Consider the following 18,870-nt stretch of genomic DNA (forward strand, 5'->3'; position numbering starts at 1 on the left):
TATCTCTTTGCCTCTGCTCAAGCTGAATTCTCCATCTAGAATTCCAGAACCCACCGCCCTCACCCCAGCTCTCCGTATATCACTACCTTCTGCAGATCTTCTCTGTCCCCATGAACTTGTAAGCTGCAGTGGCAGGAACAATTTCTGGTTGTCTCTGAATCCTCAGTGTCTAACACAGTACCTGCCCTGAAGTAGACACTCAGTAAAAGTGAGTTGAATGAATATTGGTTCACTTTAGTAACGTTCAGTATGCCCATCATAATGCATGCTATATTATAGGCCCTCAACAAATACTGGTTAGTTGAGTCATGCTGTGGAGTACTTATGTTTCTGAGCATGGATATATATGGATACAGTAATATCACCAGTCCCATTAATGGTGGGTATGGGATGGCCTTAACCTCTTAAAGCTTTGTTAAGCAAGCCCTTTGTGTCAGAATGCCCCTGGCTACTTGTATCATCTTAACATATTGGCTTTCTAGTTACTTTAACAAGGTATTAATCTTTTAAAATGCATTTAATTATAATTTCTTAAGAAGTGGAATGACCTAACCACGCTAATTGTAATTCCAATTCTGAGATGATGATCATAAATGGATATTTGGGGATCTTTTTCCAAATTTTAAAAAAATATGGCTAAATTAACTCCCACAGATTTGAGCTTATAGAAACAGAAATGATGAAATGTCTCCTGGAAGTATTAAGTGTTTCAGAAATACACTACATCTAAGTGATATAACTTAGTATCTATCACTTCTTGATATTTTTAGGATAAATATTTGGATCCCATGTATCGAAATACAAGGAAAATTACATCTCTTGAGATTTTCCTCTCACATTTATAAGCATTACCACACTCTTTATATTGCTTAAAATATATAGATATTTACCCTTAATAGAAGTTAGTGGAGATGATAGGTTACCAATTCTCAGGGATTTATAAAGTTAATCTTTAAGGGCTGAAGTTATTATATATAGAATTGGAGAAGAGGGTCACACTTGCCAAACAATTCCTTTCTGCAAAAACTAGAGAGCACCACAAATATTGATACTTCTCAAATCAATGAATGGAATGTCTTTTCTGTAAACAGCTGTCTTTGAGGAATTACAGTGATGCATTGTTAATTTGTGTTTGTAAAAAGTAAACATTTTATGAGATTTTAGTCTGAGGATACTGCCTCTATGATAAATTGCCATTTTACAGTGTGGCAAGACATGATTATTTCCAAATGAAAGATTAAAGAGATTTAACTATAATTTATTTGAAAATCTCTTTGAATTGTATAACATAGACTTTCCTTTTCCTTGGTATAGTAAATAGAGTTTAGTGCACCTGCTTCAGAATCAGTGTTACTATAAGTGCATAGCTTTCTAGAGAAATCATGTTTCTTGTTGGCAGAATTCTACTACACTTTGCTCCATTTTCTTAAACAACCTGAACACATGAACTTTAATTTGTGCAAGGTTTTCAAAGGCTGATGTATAGCCATTTTCAAAAGGATTAAAAATAGTGTGGGGTGTACAGAGGGAGAGAAGAGCAAAGAGCAGCTAACAGGACTCATCCTTCTTTGCCTCAATTTTCTTTACTCCACAGAATTGCCCAAGAAATTAAAATTTGGGGCATCGAAGACACTTGACAAATAAAATGCAGTCATTAAGAACAACCACCTGGGTCAGCTTCAAACACATAATAGGTTCTATATTTAATGAAGCCAATAAAATAGCAGTTTAAGCAATTCCCAAGTGCCTGTTTATCTAATGCCAAAGAACCACACATCTTGGGTAATGTCTGTCACTGATCAGTAATGGGTAGATGAGCTTGTCTAACTCCTGGGACTCACAGTTCTTAACTTAATGGGTTGTTTATGAAACAAAGCTGAGGTGTTTGTTCAGCAGCAGCCATTTCAACATTTTCCTAGTAGCTACTAAGTGAAAATGTTGTGCCTAAGATTATTTGAGTTAAGTATTCTTTTTAAGTGCTGAGTCTCTAATGGAGGAAGTTAAGGAAAGAAATACCTGGTAGGCAAGAACAGGATTGCTCCTGCCTTTTAGCCAAAATTGTGAGAGCATGTCAGGCCTAGTTTGCCTATCTTTGTACCTTTTGAAGTAGATATATGTAGGTGATTAAGGAATATTTTAAGAAGTAAAATGACACTTTATTTACCATTTCTTATGTACTTTCTATATTTTAGAAAAGACAATCCCTTTTTATATTGAAGAAAATTAGTAATGTGAATATGCAAATATTTCTTGAGAACTTGATCACTGGGCCAAGCACTATGACGCATACATAAAAAAACAAAGTATAGGCCTTGCTTTACAAAACTAACAGGAAAATTGCCTTTAAGATCCGTGGCGCGGCAAAGAATAAAAGAAAATATTTGATTAACTGGTGAATTGTATACTACAGATTCGAAGCAGCTGTGAGTGACCAAAGAAAGGGGGGATCCGTGAAGGCCTGAGCATTCAAGATATTACAGCAGGGTTGGGAACTGGACTTGAGCCTTGCAGACTGTATAGGATTTAAACTAGGGAGAGGAAGCAAGAGGAACCATATGAGCAAAGCAGGAGCCAACATGACAGTGGCAGTGGAAAGGAAGGAATCATCATTATAAGAATGATTGCAGAGGAACAAATAACAGGACTTGGAACCACCTGAATATAAGCAAGGTGCAAAAAATAGGAGAGAGAAAGTACAAAAACAATACCAAGGTCTATGTTAAAGAGAGTCAGTGTGCCATTGATAGAGATGAAGAATTTAAAAGGGGGACCCAGTTTCCAATAAAAGATAGCATTTTAATTTTAGACCTCTTTCACTTGAGATGGTATTATTTTGTAGCAAGATATCCAAATGGAAATTTTTACTATGAAATTAGAGATGAGGGACTAGAGCGTGTTGGAAAATACAGAACTAGAGATATAGATTTGATGATCAGCAGCATAGAAGTGATTGCCAAAGCTATTAAATATAGCTGAACTGTCATAGTTCCCTTAGAAAGAGAAGCAGGTGACTAAAACCTAAATTTTGGGAAAGGGCAAGAGTGTTAGGGGAAAGTGAAAGAATGGGGGAGTGCTGGAAAGGGAGTGATCAACAGTATCACAAGCTGCAAAGTCAAGGGAAAAGGTTCTGAAAAGAGGATATTGTGTTTGGCAATAAATAAGACAAGGTAAACTTGTCTTTCTGAATAAGTTTACTGAATAGGAGGTTATTTTCAGTAAAGTGACAGCATCAAAAGTCAAATTTCAAAAGGTTAAGAAAGGAGGGGATATTAGGGAAATGGAAATGGAGGGAAAGAAAGTTCATTTGTCTGGTGATAAATGCAAAGGGAGAATAGCAAAGCTAAGAATTTTTTAAATAATAGAAATATTCCATACATTTTGAGGGATACATCTGTCTATATCCTCTACATATTTGATGTCTGGTAAAAAATGGTAGCTGAGAAAAGCTATAGTGGCAGCAGTCTCTGATGGAGGTAGAAACGTTATTGACATTACATCTAAAAGACGTTTTAGACAAGATATGGAAATAGAGCTCTGCTTTTAAATATGTCTACTTTCTAAAAATGAAACCTGTATCTGTTTCTTTGTTAAACAATAAGAATTTACTCTTTGTGGAATAATGAATTAAATTACATCTTTTTGACTAGTGATAAAGTTACTATTTAGCTAAGTATGACTTAAATGAAATATGTTTCTTGCTCTATTAAATATTTGTTGTGTTATTGGTTTCTGAATTAGCACATAATTACAAATACATATTTAATACTAGAGTGTCAATTTCTCAAACAGCACATGAAAGTTACCATAGAAATTCATGTAGAGGAGTATCCATCTTGTTATTAAGTTTGGCTGTACTCCTGTGTCTATGTATAGATTTAAAGGGAATGTTATTATGAGAATGTTATGTTCTTGTTACATGTTGTACTGACACCTGGAGAAGTAATGAAGGGTTTTTTAATGAAGTTGAGATCTTTTTACAACTACTAATTAATTTTCTCAACTATTGTAAAATATCGTTGTTTTTTTAAAATACATTTTAAACGGACAAGGTATAGAATATTTATGCACAGATATGATGTACCTTGCTACCAGCTGCTAAGTATAGAGAGTCTTTGTGTTTAAGACTGACTTGTGTCCTTGAAAAAGAGCTGCTAGTATAAAGGATACAAGGACAATATAATATTCACGCATAGTTTGGTAGAACATAGGATTCTTAACATGTCTTTAAACTGACCCAAAGCCAAAGTGCTATAAATCAGTTGAATCAAACGGTACAGTAGCTTATTATTCAACAAACTTTTATTAAACACCTACTAGCAAAATAAATAAGCCATAGGTTCTGTTCTCAGGGAGCTTAATGTAGGACAGACAGAACTTAAGGATCAGCATTTGAGTTTTGGTTTACTCCCCTTACTAGATATATGACTTTGACCAAGTTATTTAATTAATTACTTTTGGAAAAAAAAATTTTTCTAAATGTCAGCTTCCTTGTCTGTAAAATGGAGATAAAGATACCTCTCTTGCAGGGTCGTACAGTTTAGAAGTAATGTATTTATATAGCACAGTGTCTTGCCCATGGTAAGTAGTTACTGGTAACTGTTACTTTTATTGCCTACCTCACAGGGAATTCTCAATAAACGTTAATGTCCTTTCCTTTTTTGCTTACAACCCTTCATCCGCTAACATAAAATCGTAGTCACCATGATATCATCTAACATGCAGGAAGTGACCTTTGTTATCCCTACTGAAATCAACAAGTAGGTGAAGGAAGGCTTATAAAATTCACTTGGACTACTGAGTACAGATGTTAGTGGGCATACTTGAAGAGAGTCAGAGCTTTCAAGGCTGAGATCTATTTTCTCAGAATTGGTTGAGCATGTACATAAAAGCCATTCATAAGGATCAACCTTTGGGTATCTGAATGGTAACTGATCATAAGTTGTCAAACTGTGTAGTTCCAAAGGTTATATTAGTTTTTATTAGAAAAATTTTCATATATACACAAAAGTATAAAGTATAATCCACTCCCGCGTACTACCCCTCAGCCAGTTCCAACAGTTATCAGCTCAAATGGGTTTTAACAGAAACATTTCGGTCAAAAGTTATTTTATTTCCAGCTCTATATCAGTGTTTCTCTAATTTATTATTTTTCAACCCCATATCGTGGATCTAGTTAGAATCCTCCTTTAACATTTGCTCCTTAAGTTTCTTTTACTAACTATTAATTTGGATTAATAGTGAAAGATTTATTTTCTATAAATATCATAAAATTATTTTAGGACCCATTTTTAAATCACAACATCAAAAGAAAAATGCATGGTTTTGTAACCTTTTTGGAAGAAAGGGAAAGAGTTAAATATGCTGGGTAGAATATATTTTGTTCTGTCTTTGTTTTTAAGGTTTGGCTTGAGCAACAAGTTTGATACTGAATTTCCCTCAGTTCTAACAGGGAAGGTAAGTGAGAGTTTGCTTTGAACTTTTCAATTCTAAAAGCATTGTTTTATGGCTTATTCAGTGTTATGATGAATGCTTTGACTCACTGGTAATGAAGTCTAATAACAAGAGGCCAGGGTACTTGGAGACTGTGTTGTTAGTGACTGAAAGCTGTCTCCATGACTACTAGCCTGTGACCAGTTATCTTGTTCGCGGTCCATTAATGCCTGCCATTATTTACTCATCTGTTCACTTTTTCCAGTTTTGCCTTTTTTCTCAGCACTGGTAGCTATAATCGTGTGTAGGTCAGTACTTTCCAGTATTGTTAGAGTTAACAAAGTTATCATTGTTTAACTTTGTATCACTCTGTTATTTTTAAAGTGTCTTGTGGTATGATTTGTTATACATCAAAAGAATCAAATTTTTGGTTAGACATTTTTCTGCCTTTTAGTTTGAGTTTCTAAAATTAGAGTCACTACAATAAATTGCTATTGCCTTTCTGCTCCCTGGTTCCTCTACATTCAGTAATATCTTCTAGCATTGGGGCTCAATATTCAGAGTTCCTAGGATTCAAAACTTTGTTTGAAAAATCCTCTTTACAACAGAAATGCTAACTTCTAGGCCCAAAGGAAAAGGCTCTAAGGCAGAAAGTTATTTACACATTTGTTACTTGAGGAAATGTAGAAGAAGAAAGAGAAAAGCTGTTACATTACAAAATACTCAGTAATTTCCAAAGGGTTAATAGCTGAATGCTTGGTAGCTGAAATGATGATTTGGGGTTAAAAGAAGTTAATTTTTTGTGTTTTGAAGCCTGTAATTTGATACCATTCTCTTTAATTTTAGTACTAGAATAATGCTATTTGTCAGTATAGATTTTGGTCATATTTTAAAATCATTCCTTTCTCTAAAGGGCTTTTATGCTATTTTAGTGTTAATTTTTCTCATATTGTTAATGAGAAAACAAGGTGCAAATCAGTGTATATAGTATGTGTAATAACAGGAAGAAATAATCACATTAATAATTGTGTAAAGAAATTCTAGAAGGATACAAATGAAACTAATAAAAGTGGTTACCTTGATGGGAGAAGGGGAATGAGATGGATGGAGGCAAGGGTAAGGATGAGACCATTTCCTGAATATCTTTTAGTGTTGTTTTGATTTTTGAACCATGTGACCTATTCAAACCTTAATGTATTTTTAATTTTTCCTCTCATTCTAAATTCTTTGAGAATGGGATAAAATACTTCTAGTAATATTGCCTCCTTTTTGTCATGATACATTTTCCAGCTGCTTGTTCTCTTCACTTTTGGCCTAATTCCAACCTTCTCCCCAGTCTCATTAGGGGGGACAAAAGAGAAAAAGACAGGAGACCTATTTCTTTTTTCAAGGGTTATCGCTGAGATCATAAGAAATTCTATTTAATTAAACCCTGAAAGGTATTTTGTACTTTATTTGCTTCATTTTCTCCCTGAAAAATGGGAGCTAGCTGGAGATGATATAGAGTAGTTAAACAAGTTGTGAAGTCAGATCTGAGTTGGAATGCAAGGTCTGTCACTTCCCAGCTTTCTAGCCTGGGGAAGTCCACTTCTCTGAGCCTCATTTCTTATGTGTAAAAATAGAGATGACGATGATAGTACCTCACTTCTTGTTATAAGGATTAAATGAGAGAGCATATATAAAACTCATATTGTCAGGTGCTTGTTAGCTTCCCAACGTAAGTTTGTGGTTGCTGTTAACCATTCTTCATCAGTGTATCCCAGTTTCACCCTGATTGTTTTTCCAGTTTTCTCTACTCACCAGCTTTCAATGTTTAATTGCTTTTGCTACTTTTACATTCTTCATCTGAGTAATGGTTTATTCTCTGGTCCTACCAATAGTTTGTCCTCTTGACTGTTGACCTTTTCTCTCTCTCCTGAGGTATAAAGTCAAATCAATCATTCCATATAATAATAAGCAAGTGGAGATAGTCCCTGGATAAGTTAACATTAGAAAATATGTGGCCATTTAACTTTTTGGGATACACAGAACCCTTTGGTGTGAGATTTTGGCTTCACTCTCTAATATGTTCTACCTTCCTATCCTGATCATTTTAATTTACCAATTGAAGCAGCAGTTCAGGCTTAGATTTGTTTTATATGAATTAATCATAAATGTTTTCTCCAAATAAAAAAAATAGCTATGGAAAAATCTCTTGAATAATAATATGTTTGTGGAAAGATCACAAATTCAAATTAGAATTAAAGAGAATGTGAATTAAAACATCTCCAATGGAAAACTTGTTCTTTATGTTTCCTTTGATGCTGCTGCCTGTGTTGTCTGGGCAGTTATATCCAGCTTTATTATTGGTTTAGTTTTAAAAAGTTTCAGTTGCAAGTCCAAGAAATTCCAGAAAATGAATAATCAAAAAAATATGTCAGAAATAGAGTTCTCAGGCATAAGAATTATCCATCTTTGAAACTGGCCAGTTTTACATGCTCAAGGAATCTTCAGAATATTTCTTCACATCTCTTCATTTCTTTCCAATTCTTCTAAAACTAAAAACTCCACCAACCCAAAAGAAAGAAGTACAGTTTTTTAACCTAGAGTAGGAAGACTGTTAAGCTGCTTTTGGTATGCATTCACACAGCCCAAATGATCTGGACATGAGATGTTCTATACATTCTTTTCAGGTGACTGTTTTTGTAGCACATATTATAATGATTGGATATTTATTCTACTGTGCATTATTTAAAGTGCACACAATTTCTCATCTGTCAGATAAGGCATAAATGATACTGTGATGTTTTTCTTAGTTTAGTGTTTGGTGGTGGAAAAAACACTAAAAGGAATTCTGAAAGTCTGATTTTTAAAAGTCACATGGTGGTAACATTAAGTTTATTCATTTTCTCTTTAATGAGATAGTTCTCCAGTATGCACTGTTTCATTTGTATAGATTACTTTGGATTATCAAAATGCTTCTCTGATAACTGGGAGGAAGAGGCAAGAAGAATTTACATGAACTGGAAAAAAATCTAAAAGAAAAAAAGATCTGAATTCCAGACTTAGCAGCCTTTGTATAAAAATATTTTAAAATGAACAAATGCAATAGCTAAAATAGAAAAATAAATCTACCTTTTACAAAATCGGTCAGCATGAATGGGATTCTAAATAGCTTTTATGCCTACACTAACCAAAATTACACAGAATGAATTCTGAAAACCTAGAAAGCCATTTTGACAAGCTCTGTGGCTCAATATTAATTTTGTGCTTCTTATATGCTAATGCTTTTAATACAAATAAAAAGTTAATCTTTTATATTAAATGCAGAAAAGATTGTTTCCCTCGTTTCACTAAAGATAAGTCCTCCTGTCATGCTAAGACATATCAAGCAGGTGTATACACACAGATTCACATGACCAGAAAAGGAAAGAACCAAAGAACTTAGGGAAGAAATAAAAGCTTCCGGCCTTCAGCTTGAAACAATTAAACGATATTATGGGGAGATTAGTGTGTGGTGTTGGGAACCGTAAGCCATAAAATCAACCTTTACTATTGTGAACTCAATATGACAAGTGATTGATAGGGTTGTGTTTCCCATGATTGAAGGAGGCAAATCAGTCCTGCTGGGTTTTGCTTAGATTTTCTTCTGTTTGCAGTCTCTTGCATCCTGTTATAAAATATTATGACCCTCTCCCCCACCTTTATGATGTGGTTTTCTTTTTTCTTTCTAAGAAAGTCAAAAGGAATTAAATGTTTCTTTACAACCTACCGTTCAGCTAGAAAGGAAAGAGCTTCCATCTAACCTTCATTACTAGAGATACTCAATTATATGGAAGTAAATGAGTAAAATGTTATTAACTCTGATTCCACACAGTTAACTAAACATTTCTTTCACATTGTTTAAAATCAGGAGTTAACCAATTCTCATTTCCTATGCCTTTATCTCTGTTTTATGACTTTTACTGTTATTCAAACACAGATTTTTTTTTCAAAGACAAGCCTGGCCTCCTTTTAAAGGCAAAATGTAGATTTCAGTTTATTGTTTTGAAATTCTAGTCAGAGTTTTCTTTTCAATATATTTATCTTATGACTTCAAAACTTTGAATTCTCATTTTTTAGTAACTTGATAGCTTTTAATTTGCCCATGGTAAGGAGAGTACAATTGGAACTATTACATGTTAAAAGTGGAAAATTTTGGCAGGGAAGAAGGAAAATTGTCACATTTTAGAAACATTTTTGTTAATTCATTTTCAGAAGCATGTAATGAAAGACAAATTTTAGATACCTTGACATATAATTTATTTTATTCACAATGTTTTAAACAAAAGGCAAGTTTTACTTTTTGGACTGATTCATTTCTGGTTTTAGCTTCACTCTTTTATTTTTTTCATCTGTGCATTTGCACTTTTAAATAAAAATTTTACATTTTAAATAAAAATTTAAATTCTAGTTACAAGCACTTAAATTTGTAAATGGACATATTTAATAATTTTATGAATATATCAGTTTTTATCAAAATTTACCATATTTTTAAAATTTGTTAGTGTTTCTGGATACGTAATTTAGAGAGAATTGATAGTAATGTTACATTACAAATTAGAGCTAAATATATTTTCACTATGTTAACTTCTATTTGGTTGCTCAGTGATTCACTAGGAAAAAACTAGTTGAATATCACTGTTTGAGAGTGAAATCTTAATATTGCAACTTGGTACCTTATTTTTAAAAAGAACATTTTTTTTTCTCTAAAGAATTGAAGAACTGAAGAGCATTGAATTTGCATTCAAAATGTAGCAGATTATCCTTTTGTTTATAATACAATGTGTAGCAAAGCTTTGCAGTACTAATAGCTTGATCAGACCCCTTGTCTTCAGGTGAGACTACATGCAAAAGAGAGCTTTGCTTTTCTTCAAATCTTGTCAGAGATATGATTCACTGACATCCTTTTTTAAAGCATTCCACTCAGGAGGTTCTTTCTAAGGTATAATTCACATTCTCTGTGAGGTTTATAAAACAAAGATGATTTTTCTCATTTTATAGATAGGAAACTATTCTTTCTAAGGTATAATTCACATTCCCTGTGAGGTTTATAAAACAAAGATGATTTTTCTCATTTTATAGATGGGAAACTACAACTCAGAAAAATTAAATGAATTTGTCTAGGATTTTTCATAGCTAATAAGTAACTAGAATCCAGATCTTGATTTATTGTCTAATGTGCTTAACCTGTTAGTGTTTTCTATTTTCGGTTATAAAGCATGGTTCTCTGGATTTGTTTTCATATTTACCCCAGAAATTTAGTCACTTAATTAGAATTCTTTTTACTTAGTGATTGTCTTTAGGTCCTATTGCTGACAATCTAGATGGAGAATGAAATTAGTTTACTTTCCTCATGTAATTACAGTTTTGAGCCTTACAATTTCACAACCATTGTTGGTTAACATATTATGAGTAAAATCAAGCTTATGGGTTAAGCAGTTAACCTTACTGAGTGGCATGAACAATTCTAATAAAGCTAATATAATTACTTAATGTTTTTAATCATGATGGTGCTGAATTCTGTGGTCATTTATGTTTTTAACATCTGCTAATAGGTATATATTTCGTAGTGTTGATTCTAATACATGTCTATCAAAAGACACAAAAATGTAGTAAATTGATTCCTCTAGTACAATATTTACTTGGAAGAATTGTAAAGCTCTGTATTTTTGATACCAAAATTGCTAATGGGGTTTTTTATTTTACAGCAGCTTATCTTTTCTAACAGTTTCATAATTTTTGCTTACACAGCCAGATGCTGAATTTTTTTCCAGTAAATTTTACAGTCTGATAGCTTTCTAAATGAAAGGGAATCATTTTTGTGATCCAGAAATGTGATTTCACTGAAAGCAAACTATTTTTAGTATACCTTTGAATTGTATAACCTTGAAGCAGAATTTTCTGTATAAATCTAATTATGCCTGTCATGCTCTTGCCTTTGAACTGACTTTGTCATTGTTTACAGCAAGGCACAAGCAGCCACTTCCAGGAATGGAGGTAGTAATTAAAATATTAAATTTACATATTTAAGAGCCTTTCAACTTTCAGACTTTACAGCAGTTATGAGTCCATTTTATGCTGAGTATTAAGATGGTTTTTTGAATGTAGTCACTCCTCACTACCTTTTGTTAGTGTAGCTTTTCCCTACAAACAATGGCAAGTGTTAAAATTACGTTGCACATTTGCCAGAGAGAAAAGGTTTGAGAGTTGCCTTTCTAAAAGTAATCCAGGAATATTGCCAAGGTCTAATTTTAATTCCATTTCCTCTGGTAGTATTTAGGTTTTTATTGTTATATTATGCTTCTAGTCTTAACTTTTAGTCAGTGACTGGAGACTATAAATAATGTTGCCTTAATAATGAGAATATTTGGTAAGAAAACTGCTTACAGGTATTCTTTACCCCAATTTTATTGTTGTCATTTTATTGTTGGTAATTTCAGAAGATTGTTTCAAACGTCAGAATAAGTTCTATAAACATGAAATTATATTGTTTTGCTTTCTAATGTCATCCAAGAGTATGTAATAGGGGAAGATAGGGAGAAAATACATTTAGATGTGTGTAGTTCCTTAAAATATTAGTAATAAGAAACATTTTCTTTAGGTATAGAGATAAATAGAGGAAAGCTGCCCACAGACTATTAAAGATTGTCCCCTTGTTGTAGGTGGCCCCAGAAGAATTTAAGACCAGCATTGGCCGTGTGAATGCATGTTTGAAAAAGGCTCTCCCAGTCAATGTGAAATGGTTGCTGTGTGGTTGTCTCTGCTGCTGTTGCACACTGGGTTGCAGCCTGTGGCCTGTTGTTTGTCTCAACAAAAGAGTAAGTAACCATTTTATTGTATAACAATAATGAGCTGACTTTTATTGAATACTTGCTTTGTGCCAAGTATTTTGCATGATTTATTTCATTTTCATAACAATGCTGTCCTCAGTCTAGAGATAAAGAAACTCAGGGACAGAGAGATTAAGTCATTTGTCCAATCTTTATCAACACTTAATCACTTAATATGGGTTCTCATCATTCTAAATGAGTGCAATGTAAGTGGAGTACTTAGAATAAATATAAATGTGACTGGACTACTTATTCTTTTTACAAAACCCAAAGCTGTGATTTAAAGTATTTCTAAGCTACAGATATATGTATGGCAGAGCTTCTTCTGATCTGAAGAAAGGCAGGAGTGAGAGTAACTTACAAAGTTTGGGGGAACGTGAATCCTGCTTACTTTTGAACATGTTGAAACAACATTCTAACATGACATTACTAGCTATGTCATGGATTTAAGACTGCTATCTTAATCTCATCTTCTTTAAAATTTTATTTCAGTCTTTGGAATGTTTTTTTTCCGAGCAGGAAGATATCTTTAAACTTTTTCATTGAAGCCAGTGAAGAAAATTAACTCGTTTTACCTAAAGTTCTTTTCCCTTTACCACATTGATGACTTCATTTAAACTTTTAAATAATAATTAGCCAACTGAACCAGATTCAAAATCACAGTACCTTGTGGAGGTAGAATTAGTGATGCAGTTGTTTCATAAAGGCCAAAAATATTCCCAAGAAGTACTCATTATTTTTTCTTCTCCGTCTTTCTCCTGCGCTCCTTAACGTCTACTTCAAAGAGACAAATAAGGGGCCAGCCTGGTGGCATAGTGGTTGAATTCACGCCCTCCACTTTGGCAGCCTGGGGTTCACGGGTTCGGATCCCAGCTGCAGACCTACACACTACTTATCAAGCCATGATGTGGCAGCATCCCACATACACAATAGAGGAAGATTGGCACAGATATTAGCTCAGGGACAGTCTTCCTCAAGGAAAAAGAAGATGATTGGCAACAGATGTTAGGTCAAGGCCAATCTTCCTCATCAAAAAAAAAACAAAAACAAATAATGAGATACTGCCACCTCTATGACTTTTTGAATGGAAAAATTAAACATTTTATTGATTCCCTTGGCGTAACTACCAGTAGTTCAGAACTTTTCTTAAAATAGAACTTAGTTTATTGTTTGTCAAAGCATTTACAATATTTTCACATGGCTTTATGTAAGTTAAAAAAATTGACAGCATAAATTTCTTTCCCTAATTGTTATATCTTACTTTTAAAAGTTACAAATCAATAGCTCCTATCCATCTCCATTATTTTTAAAGTCTCAATGTGAATTAATTATGATTTGGATTTTTCATCATACAAATACAGCCAATTTCAATTACTTAAGAACAGATTTTTTAGTTTTAATATTATCCAGGATGTATCTTTTTTTCTGATCACCTATTTACTCTTTGCCTATTTATTACGACCTTCACCACAGGGTTTGAAATAGAGAGAAGCAATTTTTTCAATCATGTGATTTTACTGTGAGCACTTAGGATAGAATGTTCAATAGAAAATGAGATTAATACTAATGCTCTGATTTCTCCCTGTCCCCCATTACTTTGGTTAATTAAGACTTCATATTGAAGTTGAGGAATCAGTGTATTCTTAGATCACTAATCTGTCAATTAAAAGAAGTTTATTTAGTACAGATTTGCAAGCTGTTGTCCTGTGGGCTAAATGTAGCCTACTTTGTTTTTTAAACAATTGAATCCAATTGCCAGGATTTAAAACTTAGAATATTTAAAATAAAATTTGAGATATACAGCCTCTCTTGTAAAATCTGAATATCTGTCAGTATTGATCCACATGCCTATATTTCAGCAGTTGACCCTAGCTCAGTGATGACTGCTCCCTTCAAATAGGACATGCAGTCTCTGGTTCACCACAGAACCACCAGCATTTACATTATCTGCTTTTCTCTGTACACTTTATAGTTATGGCCCTCCATTTTGTACATGCTATGTTGTTAACACACTAGACAATAAAACACTAAGCACGTGCTGGTAACCTTGTGCAAGACACTGTCCTTTCTGGAACCTCAGTTTCCTCACCTATAAAATCGGGATAGTATTACTTTTAAGGTGGTTGTAATGATGAAGACATTTAAAGCACCTCACTGCTTTTTTGTCCACATGGAGAAATAAAACATAAAATACAACAATTTAAGAATTTTTAGAGTGCAAACTGGTGCAACCACTATGGAAAGCAGTATGGAGTATCCTCAGAAAATTAAGGATAGATCTACCATATGATCCAGCTATCCCACTGCTGGCTATTTATCCAAAGAACTTGAAAACACAAAGGCAAAAAGATACTTGCACCCCTATGTTCATTGCAGCATTATACACAATAGCCAAGACGTGGAAGCAACCTAGGTGCCCATCAAGGGACAAATGGATAAAGAAGATGTGGTATTTATACACGATGGACTACTACTCAGCCATAAGAAATGATAAAATACGGCCATTTGTGACAACACGGATGGACCTTGAGGGTATTATGCTGAGTGAAATAAGTCAGAGGGAGAAAGTCAAATACCATCTGATCTCACTCATAAGTAGAAGATAAAAACAACGACCAAAAACACATAGCATTGGAGATTGGATTGGTGGTTACCATAGGTGAAGTGGGGAGGAGGGAGGGCAAAAGGGGTGATTAGGGTCACATGTGAGGGGATGCACTATAATTAGTTTTTGGGTGGCGAGCATGATGTAATCTACACAGAATTTGAAATATGATGTACATCGGAAATTAATTTTTTAAAAGAGAATTTTTATGCCTTAACTATTGCTTCTTAATCTGTGAGCTAGGTTGTATAGATTATAATAGCTTAATTGGAAAGATGATTAGCATTCATACAGCCCAAATCCCTTATTTTACGGATGTGGAAACTGAGATCCGGAGAGTTGAAGTGCCTTTCCCAGTGTTACACAGTAAATGGCACAACCAGAAAAATAATCCTGTTCTTTTTTGTTTTGTTTTGTTTTGCCTTTGTCCCTTGTAACACTGTGTTCTCTTGACTACAGCATATTTTTTGAGTCAAATTTCCTATTCCTGAGACAAGAAACCTTAGGATAAGTGGTATGATAAACAGCCCCCTGAATTTTGATTCTTTAGCAGGGGTTGGCAAGCTTTTTCTTTTTTTTTTTTTAAAAAGATTGGCATCTATTGCCAATCTTCTTTTTGTTTTTCTTTCTCCCCAAAGCCCCCCCAGTACATAGTTGCATATTTTAGTTGTGGGTCCTTCTAGTTGTGGCGTGTGGGACGCCGCCTCAGCATGGACTGATGAGCAGTGCCATATCCGCACCCAGGATCCCAACCAGCGAAATCCTGGGCCGCCAAAGCAGAGCACACGAAATTAACCACTCAGCCGTGAAGCCGGCCCAGCAAACTTTTTCTTAAAAAAGCAAATAGTAAATACTTTAAGTTTTGTGGCTCAGAGCTCTCTGTTGCAACTATTCAATTCTGCTATTTTAGTGTAAAAGCAGCCATAAACAATATGTAAATGAGTAAATGTTGCTGTATTCCAATAAAACTTTATTTACAAAAACAGGCAGCCAGCCAGATTTGGCCCATGGGCTATAGTTTGCCATCCTGCTCTAGCCGTCTCTAATGGGGTATCTAGCTTTATGGAAGTCATGTCTTTGTTTATCCACAAAATAAAATGGAAATAATATAATTACTCTGCCCTATGTCACAAGGTTGCTATGTAAACTAATGATTATAAAATGTTTCCAAGAAAAGAACTTCAATGTAAACAGTCTGCCTTATGAACTATTTCTTTTTTAGCCATTTTCCTTTATGGAAGTTTTTTTCTAGCAAGTTAGGTGAAAGAAAAGAAATACAGATCAGGGTGCCCTGAGCTCCTCCTAGTCTCTCTTGACTCTGGTAGGACTCCATGGCTACATGATATATGAAATGAAGGTTTTCCTTTACCTGTTTTTGCATTTACCACTGAAACAACTGTGATATATCATAGTCAATTTTCAGGCCTAGTCATACCACTGTCAATGCAGATAAGCAATATCATTCTGTAGTAAAGAAAAGAAGAGAGTTTTATTCAAGCCAAACTGAGAGCTATAGCCCAGGAGTCACAGCCTTCACAAGGGAAGAAAATGCTCCAGAAAAGAGCAGTTTTCAGCACAGTTATATACCATTTCAAAACAATTTTATATATATATATATATATATATCAAGCACAACAGGGGTACATTCCTTCCAAGGGTTCAAGGAGATGTTCATACAGATTAGCACATACACAGCAGGTCACCGTGACCCCTGGTTTAATGGGAAGGGAGACTTATCTTCAAAGAGTACTGGCATCATAAGAAGGGAGACATTAATCCTTATCTTCAAAGAGTACATTCTCTACTTTAGGGTAATGATTAAAGCAGATGTACAATGTATATTTGACAAGCTTTAAGTCAGGCTTCTTTGGTTCAAATAAACTCAGGCCAAATCAAATTCAAACCAGAATAAGTTCATCATACTTCAATATATAAAAATGTCTTATATCATTTATCCCCTTTGATCAATAATCTTTCAATAGAAGCATTGATGATCAAAGTATTGTCCCTCAATGCCAGGGTGGTTGCTTCCTGCCCTGGGTCCCTTGGAGCTGAGCTTTATTTTGATTGACCTACCCAGTTATCCACATTGGGGGGGAATAACCAAATGTAATTGATAGTCGTAGAGGTACACACTGACAGAGAAAGTATTTTTATAGGTTATGTGTATTTTCAGTTAAGTCGAATTGTCATGCAAACATCATCCAGGTGCTTTTACGTGACCTTTTGTGATCACATTGTTTATGACATTTATAGAACTTATATAGTAACAATAAGAAACCAATAAATAATATTTGAAGTAGTCAATGAGAACTAGGCATGGATTTAAAGAGACAAGAGAAGTACAGGTTAAAATACCATTACAGCTCAACAACAAAAAATCAAACAACCCAATAAAAAAATGGGCAGGGGACATGAACAGACATTTCTCCAAAGAAGATATACGGATGGCCAATAGACACATGAAAAGATGCTCATCATCACTAATCATCAGGGAAATGCAAATCAAAACTCCACTAAGATATCACCTTACACCTGTTAGAATGGCAAAAATATCCAAAACAAAAAGTGACAAATGTTGGAGAGGTTGTGGAGAAAAAGGAACCCTCATACACTGTTGGTGGGAATGCAAACTGGTGCAGCCACTATGGAAGACAGTATGGAGATTTCTCAAAAAGTTAAAAATAGAAATACCTTATGACCCAGCCATCCCACTACTGGGTATCTATCCAAAGAACTTGAAATCAGCAATTCCAAAAGTCCCATGCACCCCTATGTTCATTGCAACATCATTTACAATAGCCAAGATGTGGAAGCAACCTAAGTGCCCATCAACTGATGATTGGATAAAGAAGATATGGTGTGTATATATACAATGGAATACTACTCAGCCATAAAAAAGGATAAAATCATCCCATTCACAACAACATGGATGGACCTTGAGGGTATTATGTTAGGTGAAATAAGCCAGATAGAGAAAGACGAACTCTGTATGACTCCACTCATAGGTGGAAGTTAAACACAGAGACAAAGAGAACTGATTGGTGGTTACCAGGGGAAGGGGGGGGGGGTGGGGGAGGGCACAAAGGGTGAAGTGGTGCACCTACAACATGACTAACAATAATGTACAACTGAAATTTCACAGGGTTGTAAACTATCATAATCTTAATAAAAAGTTTTTTAAAAAATACCATTACAGGTATTTTCGTAATTTTGTACTAATTTAAGTATATGTTTGCCTCTTTTGTCCACTATTATGTGTACTTTGTGATAAGTTTGAGCAGACTTGTTTAACATAGTAATAAGTGATTTTTCAGTCCAGTTAGATTCCATTGAAATTACATCTTGTGGTGGATGTAGGTCTATTTCCCAAAACATTTGATCATTAATTTCAATATTAGTAAAGTCTTATTAACTTTAGGCAATTCTACTTGACTAGTAAAGCCAGTATTGCACCATATAACAGTAAAGTTATAATAAAAAATACTTCGATTACAATACAGATCAGAAAATATGACAGAGGTATTTTGTAAACCTTCCCAACAAAATTTCCCCTTGCCCATGTACCATATACTTGTTTGCATGGGTGTGGTTGTTACAGGCCAAGTAAAAGTAAATTTGGGGTTCTATTTCTGTTCAGGTCACAGCCATACACCTTATGAGAATTCACAAATTTGAGTGGATATAAGGGTCTGGTAAGAATTATTTGATAATAAAGCCCATCTTCCCCCAACAGGGAGAATTCTGATAGAATTTTAAATGGTCCCTATTCCTACTAATTGAAACATCATAGGTATAGTTTGTATAAATTTGGGTACTAAAACTGTGATTAAACACTTATCTGAATTGCAGGATCCTTTAACAAATTTCCTAAGTTAGTTAGGCTATGTAATTTCCATAGATGTACGTTTTGGGCTTGTGCCATGAGCAAAGGCTATTGGCCCATTACTACTTCAAATTCCATTTGAATTAACATATCTAAAG

General features: G+C 34.3%; 1 protein-coding gene across 1 annotated transcript in view; it reads left to right on the forward strand.

Annotated features, from left to right (window-relative positions):
- The window catches only part of CHIC1 (cysteine rich hydrophobic domain 1), a 57,683-nt gene that overhangs the window by 7,965 nt on the left and 30,848 nt on the right, over positions 1 to 18,870 (forward strand). The window contains exons 2-3 of the mRNA XM_001504969.7: positions 5,400 to 5,454; positions 12,114 to 12,269. Of these exons, the coding sequence (XP_001505019.4) occupies positions 5,400 to 5,454; positions 12,114 to 12,269 (211 nt within the window). The remainder of the gene's footprint in view (positions 1 to 5,399; positions 5,455 to 12,113; positions 12,270 to 18,870) is intronic.

This window comes from Equus caballus, chromosome X (assembly GCF_041296265.1).
Source record: "Equus caballus isolate H_3958 breed thoroughbred chromosome X, TB-T2T, whole genome shotgun sequence".
Taxonomy (NCBI): domain Eukaryota; kingdom Metazoa; phylum Chordata; class Mammalia; order Perissodactyla; family Equidae; genus Equus; species Equus caballus.